This window comes from Trichosurus vulpecula, chromosome 2 (genome assembly GCF_011100635.1).
Source record: "Trichosurus vulpecula isolate mTriVul1 chromosome 2, mTriVul1.pri, whole genome shotgun sequence".
Classification (NCBI taxonomy): Eukaryota; Metazoa; Chordata; class Mammalia; order Diprotodontia; family Phalangeridae; genus Trichosurus; species Trichosurus vulpecula.
In genome coordinates this window covers 151166216-151189324 of record NC_050574.1, presented here as the reverse complement: position 1 = coordinate 151189324, position 23109 = coordinate 151166216, and the positions used below count along the sequence as shown (strand labels likewise).

Here is a 23109-nt window from a genome sequence, read left to right as displayed (position 1 = left end):
TCAATCTGCATAATTAGGAGGAATATCCATATTTATGGAACTACAGATGCACTTGTACTTTTGAGTACACAAGTTTTTATTCAATTGCTATTCCTCTGAGACACTCTATTCCTCTATTGCACTCCTCTGAGGCAAGTGTGATTATATTAGTCTCTCCATTTCACATAGCCAGATTCTTTCCCAAGGTTACAGAGCCAAAATCCTGTCAATTTTACATATTTTTGTGGTTAATGTGCCAAAACTAAAATTCCAAATTCATATTTATTACAAATGCTCTGCACTCTGCATCTGCCATTTTGCCTGATTTTGGCCTCACAGGATAAGATGTTCATCCCAGGTGAAGATCATCATTTCTAACCTTATCACCATGCTGCTGACTCAGGTCTTAATTAAGACTACATCTCTTAACTTCCTCTTCCCTCTGATTGGAAGGTTAGAGGATAGAGTACTAAACTCCTCCAAATGCCTTCCTTTATGTAGGGCAGAAACTGGACTTTTTTTTTTTTTTGAAGTTTGCAAATGCTTTATATTTCCAGGTGTTATGACAAGTATGTTAAGAGCTGAGGTGACCTCTAGCGGCGAAACCAAAGCCAGCTATTAAGCAGCCAGAAAGCTACGGTAATGGAATACATGACCATCTCTCTTTTTGCACGTTCTTTGTTTTCCTCTTCCAAAAGTTGGAGACGTCGATTAAGTTTGATTATCTGACGTCTTAGGGAAGCAGCATCTACAACAGTCACGTCATCTGGTGTTCCTTCAATTGTTGCATCCAAAGTTGAAAGACCGTATATGGAATCGTTTCTGACCAACTGTCCATTTTGTCGTACAGCATTTTCACTCATAGACCTCTCCCTTTTCAGCCTGCCAGTTGCACGGACTTGCTGATGGCTGGGCTCTTCCTCCAAATGAGACTTTTCATCTTCATTTTGAGGGGTTGGAGGGATGGGCCTTTCTAAGTCCAGAAAATCAAGTGGTCTCTCACTTAGTGTCAGAACACGGGGAGGTGTTTTTAACGCCAAGGGTTTGAAGGGTGTTGACTGGATAAGGTCAAGGTCTGCTGGTCTTGAAAATGAAATGTCTTCATTATTACCTGCTATAACAATCCTCTCTGGAACTAGCATTTGGGACTCCTTCTTGGAACCCTGGCTCCAAGTCAGGAGGCGGTGGAGCAACTTTTAATTTTTCTGGGACCCTCATCCGCTGGCTGATACCTTCGGTGTATTCCATCTCATACTGAATACGATTTATTTCTGCCATATCAGCTGTAGGAGAAGGAAATACTGCCCCACTCATCCTCTAAAAATCATGAAATGTAAGTTCAAACTGGGCCTGCTGAATAAGTAATTTTTGATGTTTGTAGAGAACTTGTGATGAAAGAAATCTTCCAAATTCATCTTTTGAGGGGTTGTGAGTTGTTACATTACATATTATGTGTAGTAAAAAGTACACGACACCTTAAAAGTATTCCAGCTATGGCTTGCTATATGCACTATCTGCTTCTGTGCTTCATATCAAATCCTTGAACTTGTTTCAACTAGGATGTGCTGTACTTGTTGCTTCTTTTCCCCTAGAGCCCCGTTGGTGAAGTCGCCGGTGGGGGCCCCTCGGGCCGGCTCCCCCGGTAGCTCGGGCTGAGCGCTCTCAAAGGCCGTTGGCTGGGCGCATGAAGACGCCGGGGACAGGCAGCCGGCTGGATGGCCCCGCAGCGGCTCCACAGAGCGAAACTGGACTTTTTAATTCACTCCATTCTGCATCTGCTGACATACCTCATATCTCCTTTTAACTCCATGGAACAAGAAACTTCCATGCTGGATAGCTTCTGGCATTCCTTTGCTTTCTTGCCTTCTTTTGCTGTCTTGACCCATTATATTGTAAGCCCCTTGAGGGCATGGTCTATCTTTCATTTTATTAATTGTATCCCCAGAGTTAGCACAGAACCTGGCACAGATTGGGAGATTAATAAATATTTCTTGGATTGGATTAGATATTTAGATGAGTCACTTTAACTCAAAGTGATAACTGATAGCTAGCAACATCTATTATGAAGAACTCTACTCAGGGAAGGATAGTAGTGGCAATGCTTTAGAAGCTAGAAGGGACTGTATATGTCATGTAGTAGAATGCCTTCATTTTTTAGATGAAAAATCTGAAACCCATGGAGATTTTTTTTGCTTGGTCACAAGGGTGGTAATTAGCAAATCTAGGATTCAAATCTGAGTCTTAGCTAAAATCCCAACTTTAGCAAGAAGTCTTTTCCATTCCTTCTTAATTCTGCTGCCTATCCTCTGAGATTATCTCCAGTTTGTCATTTTCCTCCAACACACACACACACACACACACACACACACACACACACACACACACACACACATATATCTCTTGTTTACACAAGATTGTTTACATGTTGTCTCCCTATTAAATTATAAGTTTCTTAAGAACAGGGAGTGTTTTTGCTTTTCTTTATCTCTCCAACAATTAGCACAGTGCCTTGGAGAGAAGTAGGTATTTCTTAAATGCTTGCTGACTTGAGTGTGACCATAAAACTACCCCTCTTTCCACTGTACCATTGTTCCTTGAGAACCATAAACTCTTGACTCGGGTTTGCTGTTGGAAAGAAAGAAAATGTTTTTAAGTATCTTTTTCCAAAGTCTCAGTGATGATGCTTTGCCCAATCCTGCCTGTATCCCTCTACAAATCTGCGTCTTATCTGTCATTTTAGTCTTTGAGAGACACTGGAAAAGAAACCAATGGGGGAAAGGAGTGGCACAAAAACAAAAGGAAGTTTTAGGAAAAATTGGAACATTAGGGAGAAAAGCAGGGAAGGCAGTCACAATTTCTATTCAAAGAAGTTACCAAAAGAATGGCATTCCTCATACCCTAACCCTATGGGAAGAACTGTTCTAGGTGGTGTTGGTTTGGTTTAAAAAACAGTGCTTATTATAAAAAAGAGATACTATTCTTTTTTTGGGGGGGAAGTCAGGAATGTTTTAATTATAATTTACATTTATTCCCCCTGAATGAAGGGGTATCTTCCCTGAACAGAGTACAGGAGAAAGTACAAAGGACTCAGATGGATGTCAGTCCTTTAATAGACCCTCACCTCAAATCTCCCGCTAGGCTCTTCATTGGCCAGATACAACCCCCTGACTGCCTATGTCATGCCCTCCTCCGATGGCTCATTTAAGCATGCATACAAGCCTCTGACCTATCACCTGACTGACCTTGAGGACTGGTTTCTGCTAAAGCTGGGGTGGGGGAGGGGAGGAAGTACACCTTCAATTCTGTGGAAACAAAACTCTTCCTCCCATTTCTTACAATTTCCCCCCTCTTCTTTTATTCAAATTTTTGTTTCCACATTTTTAATACTCCCTTACTCTCTTTCTCATCTGAAGTTTTTCCCCTTAACCATCACCTCTTTAAGTAAATATGCGAAGGATTGATCCATGTATTGACAAATCAAATGGGGGGGGCAGTCTCCTTTGTAAATACAGATACAGAGACCCTAAAGAAAACGATAATGCAACTGTCCCTTTAAAATTCAAAAGTCTCTTCCCATAAGGCTGTCTGGTAGGGAACACCCATCAATGAAGCCCTCTGATCCTTGATATTTGTTCCAGCCATCTCCAGCATCTTCTTGCCTTCTTGTAGGAACCAGCTTTCTTTCCATTCTCCTACAAAAGTTACCTTAGCACAATTTTAAGTTACCATTTCTAATCCTTATACCCTAATCATTTTTACAAATGCAAAATTGAAACCTTAGCCAATTGTCATTTTTAAGAAATTCACATCAGAACCCAATTTCTTATACTTTACATTAACTCATTATTAATTTCCTCACCAGGAGGATGATATTTCACTAAGGAATTAACAGGTTCCAGTACATACATAAATACATTAAGAAATCAATTTTTAGCAGAGTACATATAACATCATAAACTTTCAGTCATGCCATGTTTCTTTGATGGCATTTACAAAATAAACCACAAGCCATTCTTCTTTTAACATTGCTAATTGTAACAAAGCTTTAGACAAGCCTGATATTAACCAAATAACATTCTCACAAGTCCTTGACCTAATTGTCTCCATACCATTACCAAGAAAAAACCTAATTTATACAAGGACCTGTACAAGAACACTAGTCCCAGTCCTACAGTAATCTAAGATGTTCCACAATCAATTATTTTAATAGATTTATTACTGTACTTACAAAACCTTCTGATTATAGAAATTTGCCACCAAGAGAGTAGGGACTTAGAGTAAGGGGACCATATTTTCCCTAGCTTCCCATCAACTCCAGGTAGAGGTTGTGTCAAACTGCAAGCTGCATTGAGCCAGGCTTAAAGGATACCAGGTTTCAGTTAAGGCATCAGATCAAGAGGGTCCCACCTAAGGATAGGCTGAACAATTGCCCTCTCAACCCTCCCATGAACTCATACCTCCAACTCATGCCTACCCTCCCACAGGGCTGCTGGCATCTTGGGTCAGCCTTCCCTGATACTCACACCTGGAGTTAGACTCAGAAAAACAGTCAGTTAACAGTCCCATTAAGTCTTTGAATGGCATGTTCCAATGATCAGTTTAAGATATGACTATGATCTCACATTGCTTAAGGAACATCCTTAAAACTAGCTTTAAATAGTTAAATTCCTCCCTTGTTCACAAAATCTTCCCATTAAGATGATAAGCTATTGATCTAGTACATTTGCATCAGTTCCTCCTCTTTTTTCTATTTTTTCTCTAATTATGCCTGATCTGAAAGAATTGAACCATATAACTTTATGTTTTAGAAGATGGAATGAATTCAAATCCACATTTAACTTTTCCCATCAATACAAAAATATTCTACAACTTATCTCTCTTAAAGAGACTTACATTGAAATTCTTTTCCCTAAACTGAAGATGTCTCTGATTTAGTTCTAGTGATTAATTACACTATTTGTATTAATACCTAATTGCTCTTATATCACTTTAAAACATCTAAGGACTCTATCTCACATAGATACAATGTAACTTTAAATCTCAGCTTTATTCTACAGGATAATGATTCAACCTTACAACTTTTAAACCCATTCATCATTTTTTACAATTCTTAACAACATTTAAACCATACAAATGTATGTTTGAACCATATAAATTTAATGTTTTAAACATTTTTATGTATTTAGAAACTTTCATAACCAAATATAACAGTTTCAAACTATTATATTTTTATCACACCCTTTTTTAAAAGATCAATTCATATGTAAAAAAATTAAGACCTCACAAGGGTCTCTCAAATTTTACAGCCTAAGAGAAGTCTAAAAATACAATTTAGAAAAAAGATGACTCCAATAACATTTTCAGATTTTCACATATTGAAATTATTGATCCTAATTTGGCACCCCGCTTTCTCCAAGCTTCATCTTATTTATTCCTATCCCTGACTTCAATTCTTCAGAGTTTTTACAAAAAGGTTTGAATTAACAAAAGGCCTAGGGAATTTGAAGGACATGGGCCACTTCCCTTTCAAGCAAAAGGACCAAGCTAAAACATTTTTAGTTTCCCTTACCTTTGTCTGCCTTAGCGTGAGAGGGGGATCCCTTTCACTTGCTGAGGAGGATTGACAAAGGTGAGTGTAGCCAGAATGGACTTTGTTTTCTTTGAATGACTCAGCTCGCCTCGTTGAGCTTCCCTGGATGCTGGGGCTTGCTCTTCTGGGGCAGGACCAGAGCTTCCTGTGTGATGAGTCATGGTGCTGGCTGAGGGGAGGTGTGTTAACGTGGTCTACGCTGGGGGAGGGGCCAAGTCAAGAACCAATCGGCCCTGGTCGTTCAGGCAGCGCTTGATGATGTCAAAAACTCTATAAGAGGGGAGAGGACAGCTTGAAGATCCTCCTTTCCTTTTCCAGTTGGAGCCAGAGACACCTACAGCCGAAGCTGAGCTGCCAGTAGCAGAGCTGACTAGAGGCTAGTGGGTAATCTTCTTATCGTAGAGGGGAAGCATGTATACGATTTTGCCTTATACCATCTCGCTTCTCTGTGGCCTCCTGGTTACCCTTGTAAGGCGGACTTATTGGGCCTGGAAGCTTTTGATGAAAATATCAAAATGGGGACGCTGGTTTGTGGGCTTGTTATTGTGGAGTGTAAATACATGCTTTAGTTCTCCTGCCTTCTGCCTAGAGAATTCCTTATATCCTGCGGTTCCGGACCTTTTAGGCACATATGAGATTCTCTTTGAAATCATAAATTCTGCCTTCCTAATATAGTGAGTTGAATAGGAGCACAGGATTATCCATAATAAAGATCCCAGCCCTAGGTGAATTATTTGGGCCTGGCAGTCCCTTTGAGAACAAAGGAGACTGCCTTTTAGATATGCTAATTTTCAGGTGGCCAGCTTTGGCAACTGCTTTGGAAAGCAGTTTAATTTCCTGCCACTAGCCAACAGTAAGACTTCATATTTTTATATAATCTCTGTGGAAACAAAGTTCAGTCATACATTACATGGGCAAAGCTTAATGATTATACAAATCAAAATCTTTCTCATAGTCAATACCCAGATTCAATAAAATCTTTCATCACTAACTAATAAGCCCTATTTTCCAATCAGGTTACAAGCTTCTTTTAGCTTCAGCTTCCGATTGACACACCCAGTCTTCTAAGATGGAGTGGGGGGGCGAGGGGGTGGCCAAGACCACATGGACCCAGAGCCACTGGACTTAGTTGCAGTTCTACCCCCACCCAAATACCTTATCTTCAGCTTTATCTCTCTTTCCCAACTTTTACTGAAACTTTACCCTCTGCATCTCCAATTTCAATCTTTCTTCCCTAATGTTTACCCAAACCACCTCAAACATTTCAAATAAATGAAAAAAAAATTATACTCACCAGGCTTCTTCTCCAATGCTTTTTATCTTAAAACTTAAAGTTTAAAATGACCAACAATTTTTAATCACATTGTAAGCAGACCACTGAACCTCTTAAAGTGATCATCCAATTTTCATACAGACCCCTTTACTTCTCTTCTACAGTTTAAACACTTGCTTGATGTTAGATAAACTGAGTTTAGTGAAAATATACAGATTTATAATCTTTTAGAACCCAATCAAACCTTAATTAAGAGCTCCCAGCTTTCTTCTCTTTTGAATTCAGTCATAACTTCTAAGAGCTCTCTTCCTTTATGTTTTCTTGTCCTCCCTCACCCCCGCAAGCTCAACAGAGCCAATCCTCACAAGGACTCCCTGTTTCTTGTTCGGGATTTCTTGAGAGCATGCTCCACTGTGTAGAGCAGAATTTCCCTTATCTTGGAGACTGGGAAGGAGGCTCTGCCTGACTTCCTCCCCACAGATTAAGGTCTGCCCAAACTGTCTTGGTGCAGAAATCAGGGTGCCAAGGCTTAGAGTCTGAGAAGTCTTATTCAAGAGCCCCCCACAAGGGTCCCCCCCAAAACTCAAGCCTCCTGGTCTCCCCAATATCTAGCCAGACTCAACTGACCCCACCCTCACAATGTTACCCAAGCTTCCCTTGGGTTCATGAATGGAATTACATGACTGCAATTGCCCACAGTGATATCCCTTTCCCTGGGTCAACCCACCAGTGCTTTTCTTCAAAGCACTAGGAGAAATCCATTCTCCCCACCTAGGTCAAATATATTAAGAACTCTTTTCCCCATTTCAAGCAAATCTTATTTTTCAACTTGGAGAGAATCCAATCATGAAAAAGGACTCCCCAACATTGCTCAGGCACCTGACTTGCACTGTCTATGGCCATTTTTCTTCCCTTTTCCTCCTTTATTCACATTCCTGGGTTCCCAAGGATTCCAGAAAAATTCTCCTGGGAAATTAGCAGTCTGAACAAGGAAATTTTCACCTGCCGATATTAGGGCCCACTGCAAAAGAGTGAAGTCACCACCCATCCTCTGCATGAAATACCTCTTTCCTCTGATGCTATATAGATCCCATGATGAGCCCTCAACTGTTAGAAATATACTCACATTGTCTAGGAATGAGCAAGACTCGTTGGGAAGTCAGAAATGTTTTAATTATAATTTACATTTACTCCCCCTGAACAAATGGGTACCTCTCCTGAACAGAGTACAAGAGAAAGTACTGAGATACTATTCTTAATGGAAGATAGGACATATAGGATTTGAATATACTTAAATGTCATTTTCTGCTTTAAATTTAATATTCATGTTGATTAGCCCACACTAACATATGAAGGGTCTCAATAACTTAAGAAAAACAAAGTTATGTATTGGTGATTATGACACTTTCTCAAGCTGTTTGAAGCTTACCCACCAGGAGTGTCATGAAGAAAAAAATATAATGACACTTGTAAAATATTTAGCAGAGTACCTGGCACATGGTAAACAGTCTTCTTTCCTTCTTTCTTCTATGGTATCCTGTGTAACCCTTGAAAGATCTCCTCACATCCTGATATCTCTACATTTCTCTATCCTTAAACTAAAGGTATTCAAAATGGAATTTATCCTCTTTTCCTTCCTAAGTAGCTCCACCCTCTAATTTCCCTCTTGATACTGATAACTCAACCATTCCCCTGATTAACATTGGCCAGAGATTATGAATTCATCTTTGATCCTTATCGCTCATGCCTTAATCCAATATATGTCCAAGTTCAATCTAATATATATATATGTGTATTTGTGTGTATGTGTATACACATATATGCTGCTGTATATATGTATATATGCACATGTATATATGTATACACACATACACACAGACACACATATATGTGTATATATATGTATATATGTGTGTGTGTGTGTGTGTGTGTGTGTGTGTACAGTGTCTTTTACATTTATTCCTTCTTTTCAATCCTCACTATTATCTCTCTACTTCAGGTTCTCATTACCCCCTCACTGGACAATTGCTAACAGTCTAGTATTCCTGTTCTCACAGTTCTCTATCCAATCTACCTTTCATAGCATTGACTCAGTAACCTTATTAAGACTCCACAAAATAATTGGATACCCTTATCCTGAGATTCAAATCTTTCCACAAACTTATCCAACATATCATTCCAGCACCTTTGTGTAGTACTTACCTTTGTATAGTCTACAATATGGACAAATTGAATTATTCAACTCTTCTCATGTGTACCTTCCCCATTCCTGCTTCCATTATTTTGTGGGAAGTTAGGAGGTGCCACGTTCTTGAAATCAGGAAGACCCATCCTCATGAATTCAAATCTGACCTTAGACATGTACTAGCTGTGTGACCATGGGCAAGTCACTTGACCCTTGCTTGCTTCAGTTGCCTCATCTATAAAATAAGCTAGAGAAGGAAATGATAAACCACTCCAAAATCCTTCCCAAGAAAACCTCAAATGCGGTCATGAAGAGTCAAACATGATTGATAAATGACTGAACAACAATATAGCATTATGGATTTAAAAAGGCAATGGACTTGGAGTTAGAAGTCTTAAGTTAGATGTCCTGCTTTTTCACTTATTTCCTCTGTGACCTGCGATAAATTAATGCACAGTAGATCTGGAAATAACTCCCTAGGTGAAATTTTTCCAACCATCTCATTTTATGGAGATGTAAATGAGTCTGAGAAAGATGGACTGCCTTGCCAAAAGTCATGTAGCTGTTAAGTAATAAAGCCAATATTCAAAACAAATTCTCTCATTCTAAACTCAATGTTTTTTGGGGGTACATTTTATGGATCACTGAACTTGAAATGAGGAAGAACTAGGTCTTAGCTTCAGACATGTACTAGCTATATGATCATAGTCTATGTCTTACTTTCTTCACCTGTAAAATGAGTTTAATAGTAGCATCTATCTCACATTTTTCATGAAGATAACAGGAGAATATTTGTAGTATTTTTCAAACCTTAAGACAATTCATAAAATCTATCATTTTTACTAGTATTATTATCATCATTAATTTATACAACATAAAATTTAGAACTTTTTCCATTCCTAATATTTCAATTAATCTGTGGGTTAGACTGTAACTCATCATTGGCTTTTCTTCCTTTGTTAATATTATCCACAAATTCCTCTAAATCCTACATAAAGACTTTTTCTCAAAATGGTGGAGACCTATACCTACAGTTCTTAATATTCTGTGGATTCTGTAAAAGCATGCACTTTGTCCATGCATTACACATCGCTGCACTGGGGCTGGCACTTTTTTTTCTGTTCATCCTCTCTAACTTTAAAATTATATGGTAATGTGATTTCTTCCTATTCATTATGCACAAAATACTTGCCATCCTCAACAACCCAGTCTTTCCCACCATCCATATCCAATGTCTTTCAAGCCCTGCTGATTCTGTATTCCTAACATTACTGTTATAATTATCTTTGCCTGTCACTGACACCACCCTGGTATAAGACCTCATCATCTCATGCCTGAATTATGCTTTCTAGTTGATCCTCTTCCCTCAAGTCTCTCCTCATTCTAATCTCTTTTTTCCCACTCAGTTATCAAAATTATCTTCCTAAAGTTCAGGTCTAACTTTGCTATTCAATAAATTCAAGTAGTACCTTAATACAAACAGCCTGAAATATAAAATCCTCTGCTTGGCTTTTAAAGCTCTTCATAACCTGACTCCTCAATACCTTTATTATCTTGTTGCTCAAGTTTCCCTAAACCTACTGCTTCATCCAATAACACTACCTTCTAACACAAGAAAATCCATCTCTGAACCCTGTGAATTTTAAATTGTTTCCATTCATACCTGGAATTATCTTTCTTTTCATACCCTTCTTTTGTCTTCCTTCAAGTATAGGCTAAAATTCCATCTAGTCTAGGAGAGGGCAGAGCCAACAGGGGAGAGCAGCAGGTAGAAGTACAATTGAGTTCCCTACCAAAATTCCACCATATTGACATAGAAAGAAAGCTTGCAAAACAAGTCATGATCAGGAAATACAAAAAAAAAAAAAAATCAAAGTGTAAGGTTATCTATAATGTTAGATATTCCATTACCTAAGTTGATTTAAATAAAAAATAAAACTAAATTAGCAATATCAAAAATGGAAAAGATAAATTTACAAGAAATTAAGATGATATAATTGAAATTATTAGAAACTATTAGTTAAAGGCCAATAAAACTGATAATCTAAATTAAATCTATGAAGAATTACAAAAGCTATAAAATATATAGGTTAATAGAAAAGGAAATAGAGGACTTATATAATTAGCTATAGAAAAATACTAAATTAATCTAGCCATAAATGATTTCCTCAAAACAGGAAAACCAGGATTATATAGATTTAAAAGCAAATTCTATGATTTTAAACATTTAGAGAATATTTAATTCTATTATATCATGTAGTGTTTGAACAATGTAAAAATGTGAGGTCTTTCCAAGTTCTTTCTACAATATAAACATGATCTTAGTTCCTAAACCATGTAATGAAATATGTGTCGGGGAGTACAGATTAATATGCCTAATAAATATTAATGTTAAAATAATTAATATGACACTAGCAAAGAGACTCTAAGAATATTCCCAAAAGTTTATAATCTATGACTAAGTTAGGTTTATGTCAAAATTATAGTTCTGGTTCAATATTAGTAAAACTATAAATCTGGTTTGTCTTATAAGAAGAACAACAAAGTCATTCTATTATATCAATAGAAGTAGAATTTTTTTTTTTTTTTTACCAAATCAAACTCCTGTTCCTGTTAAATAGATGATTAAGAGTAGGAATAAATTTATTTTACTTTAGCATAATAAATTGTATCTATCTCAAGCCCAATATTCAACATTATCTATAATAGTGGTAAATTAAACCCTTTCTATTAAGATCAGTGATAGGGAGGGTTTGGACATTATCAGCATTGCAATTCAGTATAGTACTAGAAAGGATAATAACAAAAAAAATACAAAGAATAAAGTAATCTAAGGGGACATATAATTATTGCCTTTTACAGGCATAATTATTTGCTTAGAAAACCTTAGAGATTTAACAAAAAATACAAATTTAAATAATAAGCAACTTCAGGCAATTTGCAGAATACATATTAAAAACACAAATTACCAGCATTTTAATATGTCACCTAAAAAATTAAGCAGAGTGAGATATAAAGAAAATTCAGTTTAAAACAATTAGAGAAAAAAAATACTTCTTAGTCTATTTGTCAAGATATACATAGTAATTCTACAAATATAATTAAAAACCACTACACAAATAAAGATATCTAAATAATTGGAGAAATGTCAATTCTTATGGGTAAATTGAGTGGATATAATAAAATTGGCAATATCCCATAAACTAAGTTACTTATTGAATGCAATAACAATAAAATTGCCAAAAGATTACTTTATAGACATGGAAAAAATTTAAAATTCACATTTAGGAACAAAAGTTCAATAATATCAATATAATGTATGAAAAAAGTAGAAAGGATAGGGGCCACACAATATTATCTCTCAAACTATCATTCATAACTATTAACATGAAATCAATGTGGTACTTTTAAGTAATGGAATGGTTTTAAGAAATAGAGTGAAACAGATTAGGCATAAAATGTATAGAAGCTGATGAGCACAACAACCTATTTAATGAATCATAAGATCATGTCTATTGAGATAAGAAGTCACTCATGGGCAAAGAACAATTGGAAAAACTGGAAAATAGTATCTCAGAAAATAAATAGCAACCAGCAACTCACACAATATAACAAGATAAGCTCCAAATGGGTACTGATTCAGCAGAAAAGGTGAAATCTTAAATTCAAGAAACATGAAAGAAAATACCTATAGATATGGAAGAATTCATGGTGAAATAAGAGACAGAGACAATCAGAAAATATAAAATTGACCATTTTGATAATATAAAATTAAAGCTAAATTTATATAAATTAAAGCAAAAATAAAATAGCTAAAAATAGAAGTTGAAAATGTACACTGGAAAAAAATCTTTGTAGAAAGCATTTCTAATAAAGGTCACATTTCTTTTTTAAAAAAAATATTTACCTATTTGTTTAAAAAATTCCTCAGTTATATGTAAAAAAATTTTTACCATTGATTTTTATACCTTTGAATTCCAAATTCTCTCCCTCCCCTCAACTATTGGGAAGGCAAGCAGTTTAATACTGATTATTTATGAGTAATCATGCAAAGCATATCCATAATAGTCATGTTGTGAAAGAAAACATAGACAAAAAAAACTCAGGAAAAATAAAGCAGGAAAAAATGTATGCTTCAGTCTGTATTCAGACACCATCAGTTCTTTCTCTGGGAATGGATAGTGTTTTTCATCATAACTCCTTCAGAGCTGTTTTGGATGATTGTATTGCTGAGAATAGCTAAGCCACTCACAGCTGATCATCTTACAATAACGTTATTACTTTGTACACAGCACATTTCACTTTGCATCAGGTCCTGCAACTTAATGTGTTATTTCTAAGATATGTAGAAAAAAAGATTTCCAAAGCATAAAAGTAATCGCCTACTGCTAAATGTTCAAAGGAAGATAACTAAATATTTTCAGAGAAAGAAATCCATACTAACCATAGTCATACGAAAAAATTAGTAATTAAATCAATAATTAAGCAACTCAGAAGCTATATTAGTAAGGCAAGATTCTTGACCTTGAGGATGACCATGAACATGCCTGAATGGTTCAGAATCACAAAGTATAAGTAATTCTCTAGGTAGAAAGCAGAAGTATAACATTTATTTAGGCACAAGAAAATCCAAACCCAGGACCAGTAATTCCAATTCCATATAGTAGCAATAATATTCCAAAGCTGGTAAGTCTACCTCAGTGTAGCAACAAGGAAATTGCAACATAATATTATAGCAAGGAGCCAAGTCATCCTGTAACCTTCCCTTCTGCTAGGGCCTTCCTGTAAACAATTACTCCTAACTCCGAACTCTCTGCTCAGCACTCTTTTCTGCAGCTCTGTGGACTCCGAGTTCCTGCTCCTTCTCCTTGGGCTGAACTCTGATTCCTATAGATCTTGCCCCCTCAATGTCCTCTTGATGTCTGCTTCTGAATCCTGCCACTCTTAGTTCTGCTACTCTGCTGCTCTCAGTTCTGCTGCTCTCAGTTCTGGGCTCTCTTTATATACAGTCCTAGCGAGAATCGATTGACTAGAACTCAGTGCATATACCTTTGGCTCTGGTCTTAGCAACTCTCTTCTTAGGACCCTGAGCACTTCATGCCCACATCAGCTTAACTAGCAAAATGGGCCTGGGGCCTCACAGCTAGTTAGTGAAAGACTGTGGGCCTGCCTCTAGTCAGGCCTTCCTTAGTTAGCCTATTCAATGAGCAGGAAAGATCTTTCACTTACTGATTGGCCTTAGAAGAGCACAAACTCACATGTCTCAGATTGCTAAAACTGATTTAAAAAAAAGGAAATGGACAAATAGAAAACATAAATTATGCACTGTTGTTAAAATTGTAAAATGGTCACAATATTCTGGAAAGAAATTTAGAATTGTTTTCCAGAAGTCATTAAATATTGCACACTCTTTGGGCCAGAGAATAAAGCTAAGAGTATATTATATATAATATATATACATAAAAATGTTAACGAAAATGGAAAATGAAGTGTTGTATGAATTTATTTTAAGTAAAGTGAGTGGAAACAGGAGAATAATTTGCAGAATAACAAATATATATTTTTAAATTAATTAATTAGTTTTTAGTTTTCAATATTTACTTTTGTAAAAGTTTGAGTTCTAAATTTTTACCCTTCTCCAAATTGGCATGTAATTTGATATAGGCCATTCACGTACAATTATATTAAATATATTTCCATATTAGTCATGCTATGAAAGAAGAATCAGAATAAAAAGGAAAAAAAAACAAAAGAAGAAAAATATTTTGCTTATATCTGCATTCAGACTTCATAATTCTTTCTCTGGATGTGGATAGCATTTTCTTTCATGAGTCTTTTGGAATTGTTTTAGATCATTGCATTGCTAGGAAGAACTGAGTCTATAAAAGTTGGTCACCAAACAATGTTACTGTTACTATGTACAATATTCTCCTGGTTCTGCTTGCTTCACTCAGCATCAGTGCATGTAAGTCTTTCCAGGTTTTTCTGAAATTTACGTGCTCCTCATTACATTCATATACCAAAATTTGTTCAGCCATTCCCCAACTGATGGTCATCCCCTCAATTTCCAACTTTTTTGCCATGACAAAAAGAGCTCCTATAAATATTTTTTTGTACATGTGGGGCTTTTTGCCATTTTTTTGATCTCTTTGGGATACAGACCTAGTAGTGGCATTGCTGGATCTAAGGGTATGCATAGTTTTATAGCCCTTTGGGCATCATTCCAAATTATTCACAAGAATGGTTTGATCAGTTGACAACTAGACCAACAGTGCACTGGTGTTCCAATTTTCCCACTTCTTCAACATTTTTCATTTTCCTTTTCTGTCATACTAGCCAATCTGATAAGTGTGAGGTGGTACCGCAGAGTTGTTTTAATTTGCATTTCTCTAATCAATAGTGATTTAGAGCATTTTTTTCAAATCGCTATAGATAGCTTTGATATCTTCATCTGAAAACTGCTTGTTCATGTCCTTTGACCATTTATCAATTGAGGAATGACTTGTATTCTTATAAATTTGACTCAATTCTCTCTATATTTTAGAAATGATGTCTTCATCAGAGACACTGACTAAAAATTTATTCCCAGCTTTCTGCTTCCCTTCTAATCTTGGTTGCATTGGTTTTGTTTGTGCACAAACTTAATTTAATGTAATCAAAATTATCCATTTTGCTTTCATAATAGTTTTGCATTCATAAACTTCTCTGTCTCTAAAGATAATTTAAAGAAAACCACTTTGAAAGACATCAGAACTCTGATCAATGAAATGGCCAATCATGATTCCAAGGGACACATCCTGAGACTTCCTATCCATCTCCTCATAAAGAGGTGATAGATTCAGGGTACAGATGATAGATAGATAGATAGATAGATAGATAGATAGATAGATAGATAGAAAGATAGATAGATAGAATTGTATTTGGGGGACATGGTCAATATGGAAATTTGTTTTGATTGCTTATACATGTTTATAACTTGATTTTTTTTCCTTTATCAGTGAGTGATGAAAAAGTTGAAAGGGAGATAATTTCAGATTTTTATTAAAATAATATTTATTTTAAAATCTAATAATTTAAGCATAACAAAAGTGTAAACTATGGCAACTATAGAGAAAGCAGTTTCCTTTGACTAATGAGGTAAGAAGACAGATTGTTAAAGGCTGAGAAAAGGTGGAGAAATATAAGAAATAAATTTAGACAGATTTTTTTTTTCTAGAAGTTTGATTCTAACAGTATCATGAAGAGACATTAGGATCTAATTAAGTTTTATTCTATTTTTTTTCGGGACAGAAGTGTCTTCTTGTATATTTCTAGATAACAGAGAAGGAAAGTGGATTTGCTTATTTCTGTGTGATATTAATACAGTAATATGAACAAAATCCAGCATTAATTTGACTGCACTCAACCCAACCACCAAAATATAGCTTCTCCAAGGCCTGAATTTTTCCTATAAATTTGCTCTTAGTTTTATTCATTTCTGTCATCCTTCATGAGTCATGCTAAGATATATGAAGAGATGTATACTTCATTTTCATCAGTAAAATGAAAAGGTCAGATTCAATGGATTCTAACACCCCTTCCAATTCTAAATCTATAACTCTGTGGTGCTAATTATAGGCCTGGTGACTTCCTCTGTTTGCTTTCTAAGAGCCCACTTTCCTAAGAAAATAAAATCAGTATGAATTAAAAAAGCGATAAGCATCTATTAAGCACCCATAAGATAATGCTTTTGAAAATTCATAAAAGTAATCATGTAAATCACCTTGGACACACTATCCAAATCCTCCCAGGAATAAATCAGTTTCTTCAGTCATGGAATGAGAAAATTAAACTAGATAACATTTGAGGGCCTTTTATCTATCTATCTATCATCTATCTATCTATCTATCTATCTATCTATCTATCTATCTATCTATCTACCTATCTATCTATCTTTCCAATATAGCTAGATTGCTAGCTACTTATCTATATCCTGATTTTGATCTAAATCTATTTATAGACATAGGTATAGAATATAGAGATAAGTAAAAATGTTGATATTATAGCTATGGATATCAAAACTGATAGTGCTATAAATGATATAGAGATAGGTATAGATAGAGATTACATATAGATATGTGTTTGCATATGCATACATATATATGTACATGTACACATGTATATAATCTATTTACTATCTATCTTTCTGTATATCTATCAATCATAATCATCAGTCTGTGTATATATGTGAATATGCATATGTATATGTCTGTATGTGTGTCTATAAATATATATGCCTGTATGTCTATGTTTGCATATGCATAGGTCCACTATAGGAATATACATATATACACATGTGTTTGCATATATGTAACTATATAAAATTCATAATTTTAGATGTGTGTATGTATGTATTGTTTATCAGAAATAAATCTCAATAGTTCTGATGTGAGTTGGTAAGGACATGTGTGAGGTGGTAGGGGTTTTCATCCTCAAGGTAGTAACAGTATCAGAAAAAAAAGGGGTATGCATATAGGAAAGATGTTATGAAGCAAGAAATGACAGCACCTGATAATTAATTGGATATGAAGGTGGGAGGGCAAGAGATAGGAGTATATGACGAAGCTTAGGTTGTAAGTTTGCATCAGGAAAAGAATGATGGTATGCTCAATAGTAATAAGGAAGTTAGGAAGAGAGGAGGATTTAAGTGGAAAGATGTGTATAGGTGTGTTTATATCTATATCTATCTACTTATCTAATAATATATAATAGGTAATCTAATAAATAATATATTTGGCAGATGTCCACATTTAATGCAGAATATTATATATTATGATATATATTTAATACATAATTTTATATTATATATGAAGCAAAACCTAGATATGTTTATCCATATATTTTAGGCACATTCTGATCCAAGTAACAGCCAAAAAATACCCAAGGTATCTTATTACTGAAAGAGAACATATATTTCAAATATATATGTGGGCATATAGAGATTCATATACATATGCAAATACATATACATACATATATACATATATATGTATATACATAAACATTTGTGTATATATGCATGTCTTAATATGTACTGGTGTATATATGAATACATATACATGTTTATATACCCACACACATGCATATTTGTATCCGAATTGTTGTATCATCTCTTGCTTCTGCCTTTTTGACATGAAATCAAAATAGCAGCAGTTGATCAGGACAGCTCACTAAGGGTTTGGGCATTTTAAAGTTATTTTACAATGTGAAATTGTGTACTTACCATGGGTGATTATTCTGTCATGTAGTAATGTAGAAGTTAACTCAGGTGGCTGCTTTCTGCAGAACCTCTGATTATACCAATTTTACTTAAAATGAAACCATGATTAAGATGTGTTGATAAGGCAAAACACAGTAAATTATGAATTAAGTTGTGTTACCATTGCTAGGGCTTGTGGGTGTTAAAGGGGGCATTTTGCTAAAAGGGATGTTAAATGAGTTCCTGAAGGGTTGAAATATTTGGGATAAAATAAACTGGCTATGTTCCAAAATATCAGATCATTTAACTTGAATCCTTTATTGGAAGTAATTAGACCTCATTTGCATAGGTAAGGTCATTTGAACAACTTTCTGGTGGAAAATAAAGCTAATTGAGATTAATGACTCTTACACACATTCCCTCTCTTTCACTTAGTATTTCAAAACAGTATTTCCTGGAGAACAGAAAACACTTCAGGAATTCTAGTACTGATGTACAAAAAAATAAATAATTCTTCTCACATACTCCATTCTATAAAACAGCTTTATAGTTTTCTAACATATAACATATTTACCTGGATAGAGGGTCCTCAGAACTTTACAGTCATCTAAAATGCATTTCAACATACTTTAGGTTGAAATATGGTTTATTATGAGACTTTTCTGAGAGAATCTAATCTTAAAAGTGTCTGATCCATACTCAGACCCAATTTGCTGATACGAGGACAAAGTAATATGAAATAAAGTTCAGAAGCACAGATAAAATGCATACTTATGTATGCATATTTGAGGGTGAGAGAGATGAGGTTACAGAATAATGAGAAAGAAAAAACTAAAATAAATATTAGATTTATAGTTTCCAGGTATACACACACACACACACACACACACACACACACACACACACACACACACACATATATATATATATATATATATATATATATATATATATATATATATATATATATTCTTTCCATTTATGTCATGATGCATTGCTTCCTATATTCAGAAACTAATTAAAATAAGGATGGATCCAATGGCTTTTAATCTAAAATTACTCATAGTCACTTAATTTATTCTTCTTAATTCATAATATTTCACATGGTGATTTAAGATTTATACATTTCTTCACAATATCTCTGTGAGGTAGATACTGCAGTTATTTTTCATAGATGAGGAAACTGAGTCTCAGAGAAATCATCACCCCATTTTTACCTAACTAATCACTTAGTATGATAGTTGAGGATTCAATCACCTTTCTTGACTCAATGATTAGCACTCTTTTCATAACTCTAAGTTATATTTTCATAAAATTTGTCCCATACAGGGAGAGGAATGAAAGTATATTCCTAGTCTATTTTAGGGAGGTACATGTGGCATAAAAGTACTAGAATATTGACTAAATTTATCAATTAAATATACATTTGTTATTATAATGTCTTAGCCTATTTACTATCATATGTCTAAAATAGGACAATTATTTCTTATATATGGAAGAATACAGTATCTATCACAAAATAAATGCTTAGTAAAGATTTTCTCATTGTCATATTAAGAAATACTATAACTCTTGTCTAGCACATTAGACACTAGCCCACCTTTTACCACTTAAGACCTCTTACAAAACTACAAAGTCCATTGAATGGGTCTGTATTCCCTTCCCTTACCTAACTCCCCCTCAAAAAAATTCCAGGAAATACTGTTGAACACTAATTAATTTGGTTTTGTACTCACTTGTATAGATGAATCTGTGATCTCCTTCAAGTGGATAATTCCTCTGACCTTGTAGATTCCATTCTTGCATGCATCCCATCAATCTTCCATGATGGAGTGAGAGCTTGACCAATGTCACTCTAGATATTCTTTAGGCATTTTGAAAAAGTGAAGGTACTAATGGAACACATAAGCTGTCCATCAATTATTCCTTCCTCATATAGTTTAACTATCTGTAACAACAATGTTGCTAGCAGCTTCTGTGGAGGTGAAAGACCAACAACAAGGTCAAACAGAAAGGCTGATCACATGGATTCTTCAATCTGTAACTTTAAGAAAAGCAAATTTAAGGGGTTAACAATCTTACTTTAATTAAACGTACATATACCATTCATTTAGTTTAGAGGGAAAAGCCAGCACCCTGAACTTCAGAGCAAATACAAATAGAAATTACATACAGACCAACAGACAGGCTTTTATCTGTCTGACCAAATCACAATACATACGTAGTTACCAGAGAGAAGTACCAACAACTGGGTTTTCAAAGCCAGGGGCTGGGGGGGGGGACTGCTTCAATAGCTACCCATAGTCTCATCGCCAACACCCTTTCAATGAATGTGCCCCCCAAGGTGAAAAGCTAACCTCTGAGTTGAAATATCCTATGTCAGGGTCAGAGGGCATCACAGCCATGTGAGTTAAACCCACAAGAACTAGACCTTCCCTTGATGTAAGCAGGTCATCAAAGACTCCCAATTCAATCAAAGATGGCTCAGTGCTGAGAAGCTCTCCAAAACAAAGACAACAAAAAGTTCACTTTGCTTGCCATTACATTTGAAAAGAAAAACTCATCAAAGGTACTTGATTACCTCATCATTTCAAAAGAGAAAACAGTAAAAAAAAGTCCCACCCTAATTACCATAACACTATCCTACATGTCTTTCTTTTTTCCTTCTTATACATCTCTCTGATCATTTATTTTATTCAGTCTCCATGTAATTCTTACATGGCAATATTCTCTCCTGTAATAATATCTACTCCATTCCCCTCCATTACTTCATTGGCTGATTAACAATTCTATTTTGTTTAATAATGCAGTGTTTCCTGATTTTTGGCCTTGCAGAATCACTAGAAAAGATACATATACATATATATATATATATATATATATATATATACACACACACATACATATATACATACACATGTGTATATCTGTATATGTGTGTGTATATCTCTATATAGATATAGATATCTATCTTTATCTCTATCTAATCTCTCTGTATATATGCAAATGTGTGTGTGTGTGTGTGTGTGTGTGAGAGAGAGAGAGAGAGAGAGAGAGAGAGAGAGAGAGAGAGATGTTTGTTTGGGAGAGAATGTCCAGATCATTAAAGCACTGAATAATTTGCCAAAGGGAAAGGAGCCCATTCTCTGTTACCTATTTAGCTCTTGACTATGTTTTTTTCCACTTAATAGTATTTAATTGTTTTTTTTGCAATTACATGCAAAGATAACTTTCAATATTCACTTTTATATGATTTTGAATTCCATTTTTTTTTGCCTCCATCCCTCCTCTCTTCCTCCCCAAGATAGCACGGAATCTGATATGGACAATACATGTACAATCCTATTAGGCATATTTCCACATTATTCAAATTGTAAAGGAAGAATCAGAACAGAAGGGAACGACCAGAAGAAAAGGGAAAAAAAGAGAAAATAGTATGTTTCAATCTGCATTCAGACTCCATAGTACTATCTCTGGATGTGGATATCATTTTTCATCATAAGTCTTTTGAAATTGTCTTACATCATTGCATTACTGAGAAGAGCTAAGTCTATCCAAGTTGGTCATCCCACAGTGTTCCTGTTACTGTGTATAATGTTCTTTTGGTTCTGTTCACTTCACTTAGTATCAGGTCATGTAAGACTTTCAAGGTTTTTCTGAAGTTTGCCTCCTCAAAATTTCTTATACAACAGTAGTATTCCATTAGATTAATATACCACATATTCAGCCATTCCTCAATTGTTGGGCATCCTCTCAATTTCCAATTCTTTGGCCACCACAAAAGAGCAGCTATAAATATTTTTGTACATGTGGGTCCTTTTCCCTTTTTATGGTCTTTTTGGGATACAGACCTAGTAGTGGTATTGCTAGACCTAAGGGTATGGACAAATTTTATAGCCCTTTGGGCATAGTTCCAAATTGCTCTCCAGAATGTTTGAATCAGTTCACAACCCCACCAACAATGCATTCCAATTTTCCTACATCTTCTCCAACATTCATCATTTTTCTATTTTGCCATATTAGCCAAACTGATAAGTATGAAGTGGTACCTCATAATTGTTTTAATTTGTTTCCTCTAATTAATAGTTATTTAGAGCATTTTTTTCAAATGACCATAGATAGCTTTAATTTCTTCCTCAGAAACTGCCTGTTCGTAACTTTTGACAATTTATTAATTGGGGAATGACTTGTATTCTTTTAAATTTAAGTCATTTCTCTATGTATTTTAGAAATGAGACTTTGATCAGAGTCACTAGCTGCAAAAATTGTTCCCCAGCTTTCTGCTTCCTTTCGAATCTTGGTTGCATTGGCTTTGTTTGTGTAAAACCTTTATCACTTATTATAATCAAAATTATCTATTTTGCATTTCTAATGTTCTCTATCTCTTCTTTGTTAATAAATTCTTCCCTTCTCCATAGATCTGACAGGTAATTCACTTATGGTATCACCTTTATCTCTAAATCAGATACCCACTTTGACCTTACCTTGTTATAGGGTGTAAGTTATTGGTTTATTCTATGCCATACTATTTTCCAATTTTCCCAGCAGTTTTTTTCAAATAGTGAGTTCTTATCACAGAAGCTGGTTAATTAAAGAGTAGATTACTATAATCATTGACTACTGTGCCTTGTGTACCTAAACTATTCTGCTGATCCTCGACTCTATTTATTAGCCAGTACCAAATAGTTTTGATGGTAGATGCTTTATAACACAGCTTTAGATCTAGTATGGCTAGGTCACCTTCGCTTGCATTTCTTTACATTAATACCCTTGATATTCTGGACATTTTGTTCTTCCAGATGAATTTATTTTTTTCTAGCTCAATTAAATATTTTTGATAGTTT

General features: G+C 35.0%; 1 protein-coding gene across 1 annotated transcript; it reads right to left on the bottom strand.

Moving 5' to 3' along the window:
* Positions 1 to 512: 512 nt before the first annotated feature.
* On the bottom strand, positions 513 to 1290 carry LOC118838488 (mitochondrial fission factor-like). Its single transcript, XM_036745798.1, is given in 2 exon segments — positions 513 to 1116; positions 1118 to 1290. Coding segments are annotated over 2 exon segments (684 nt in total). The 5' UTR covers positions 1258 to 1290; the 3' UTR covers positions 513 to 572.
* Positions 1291 to 23109: the final 21819 nt, after the last annotated feature.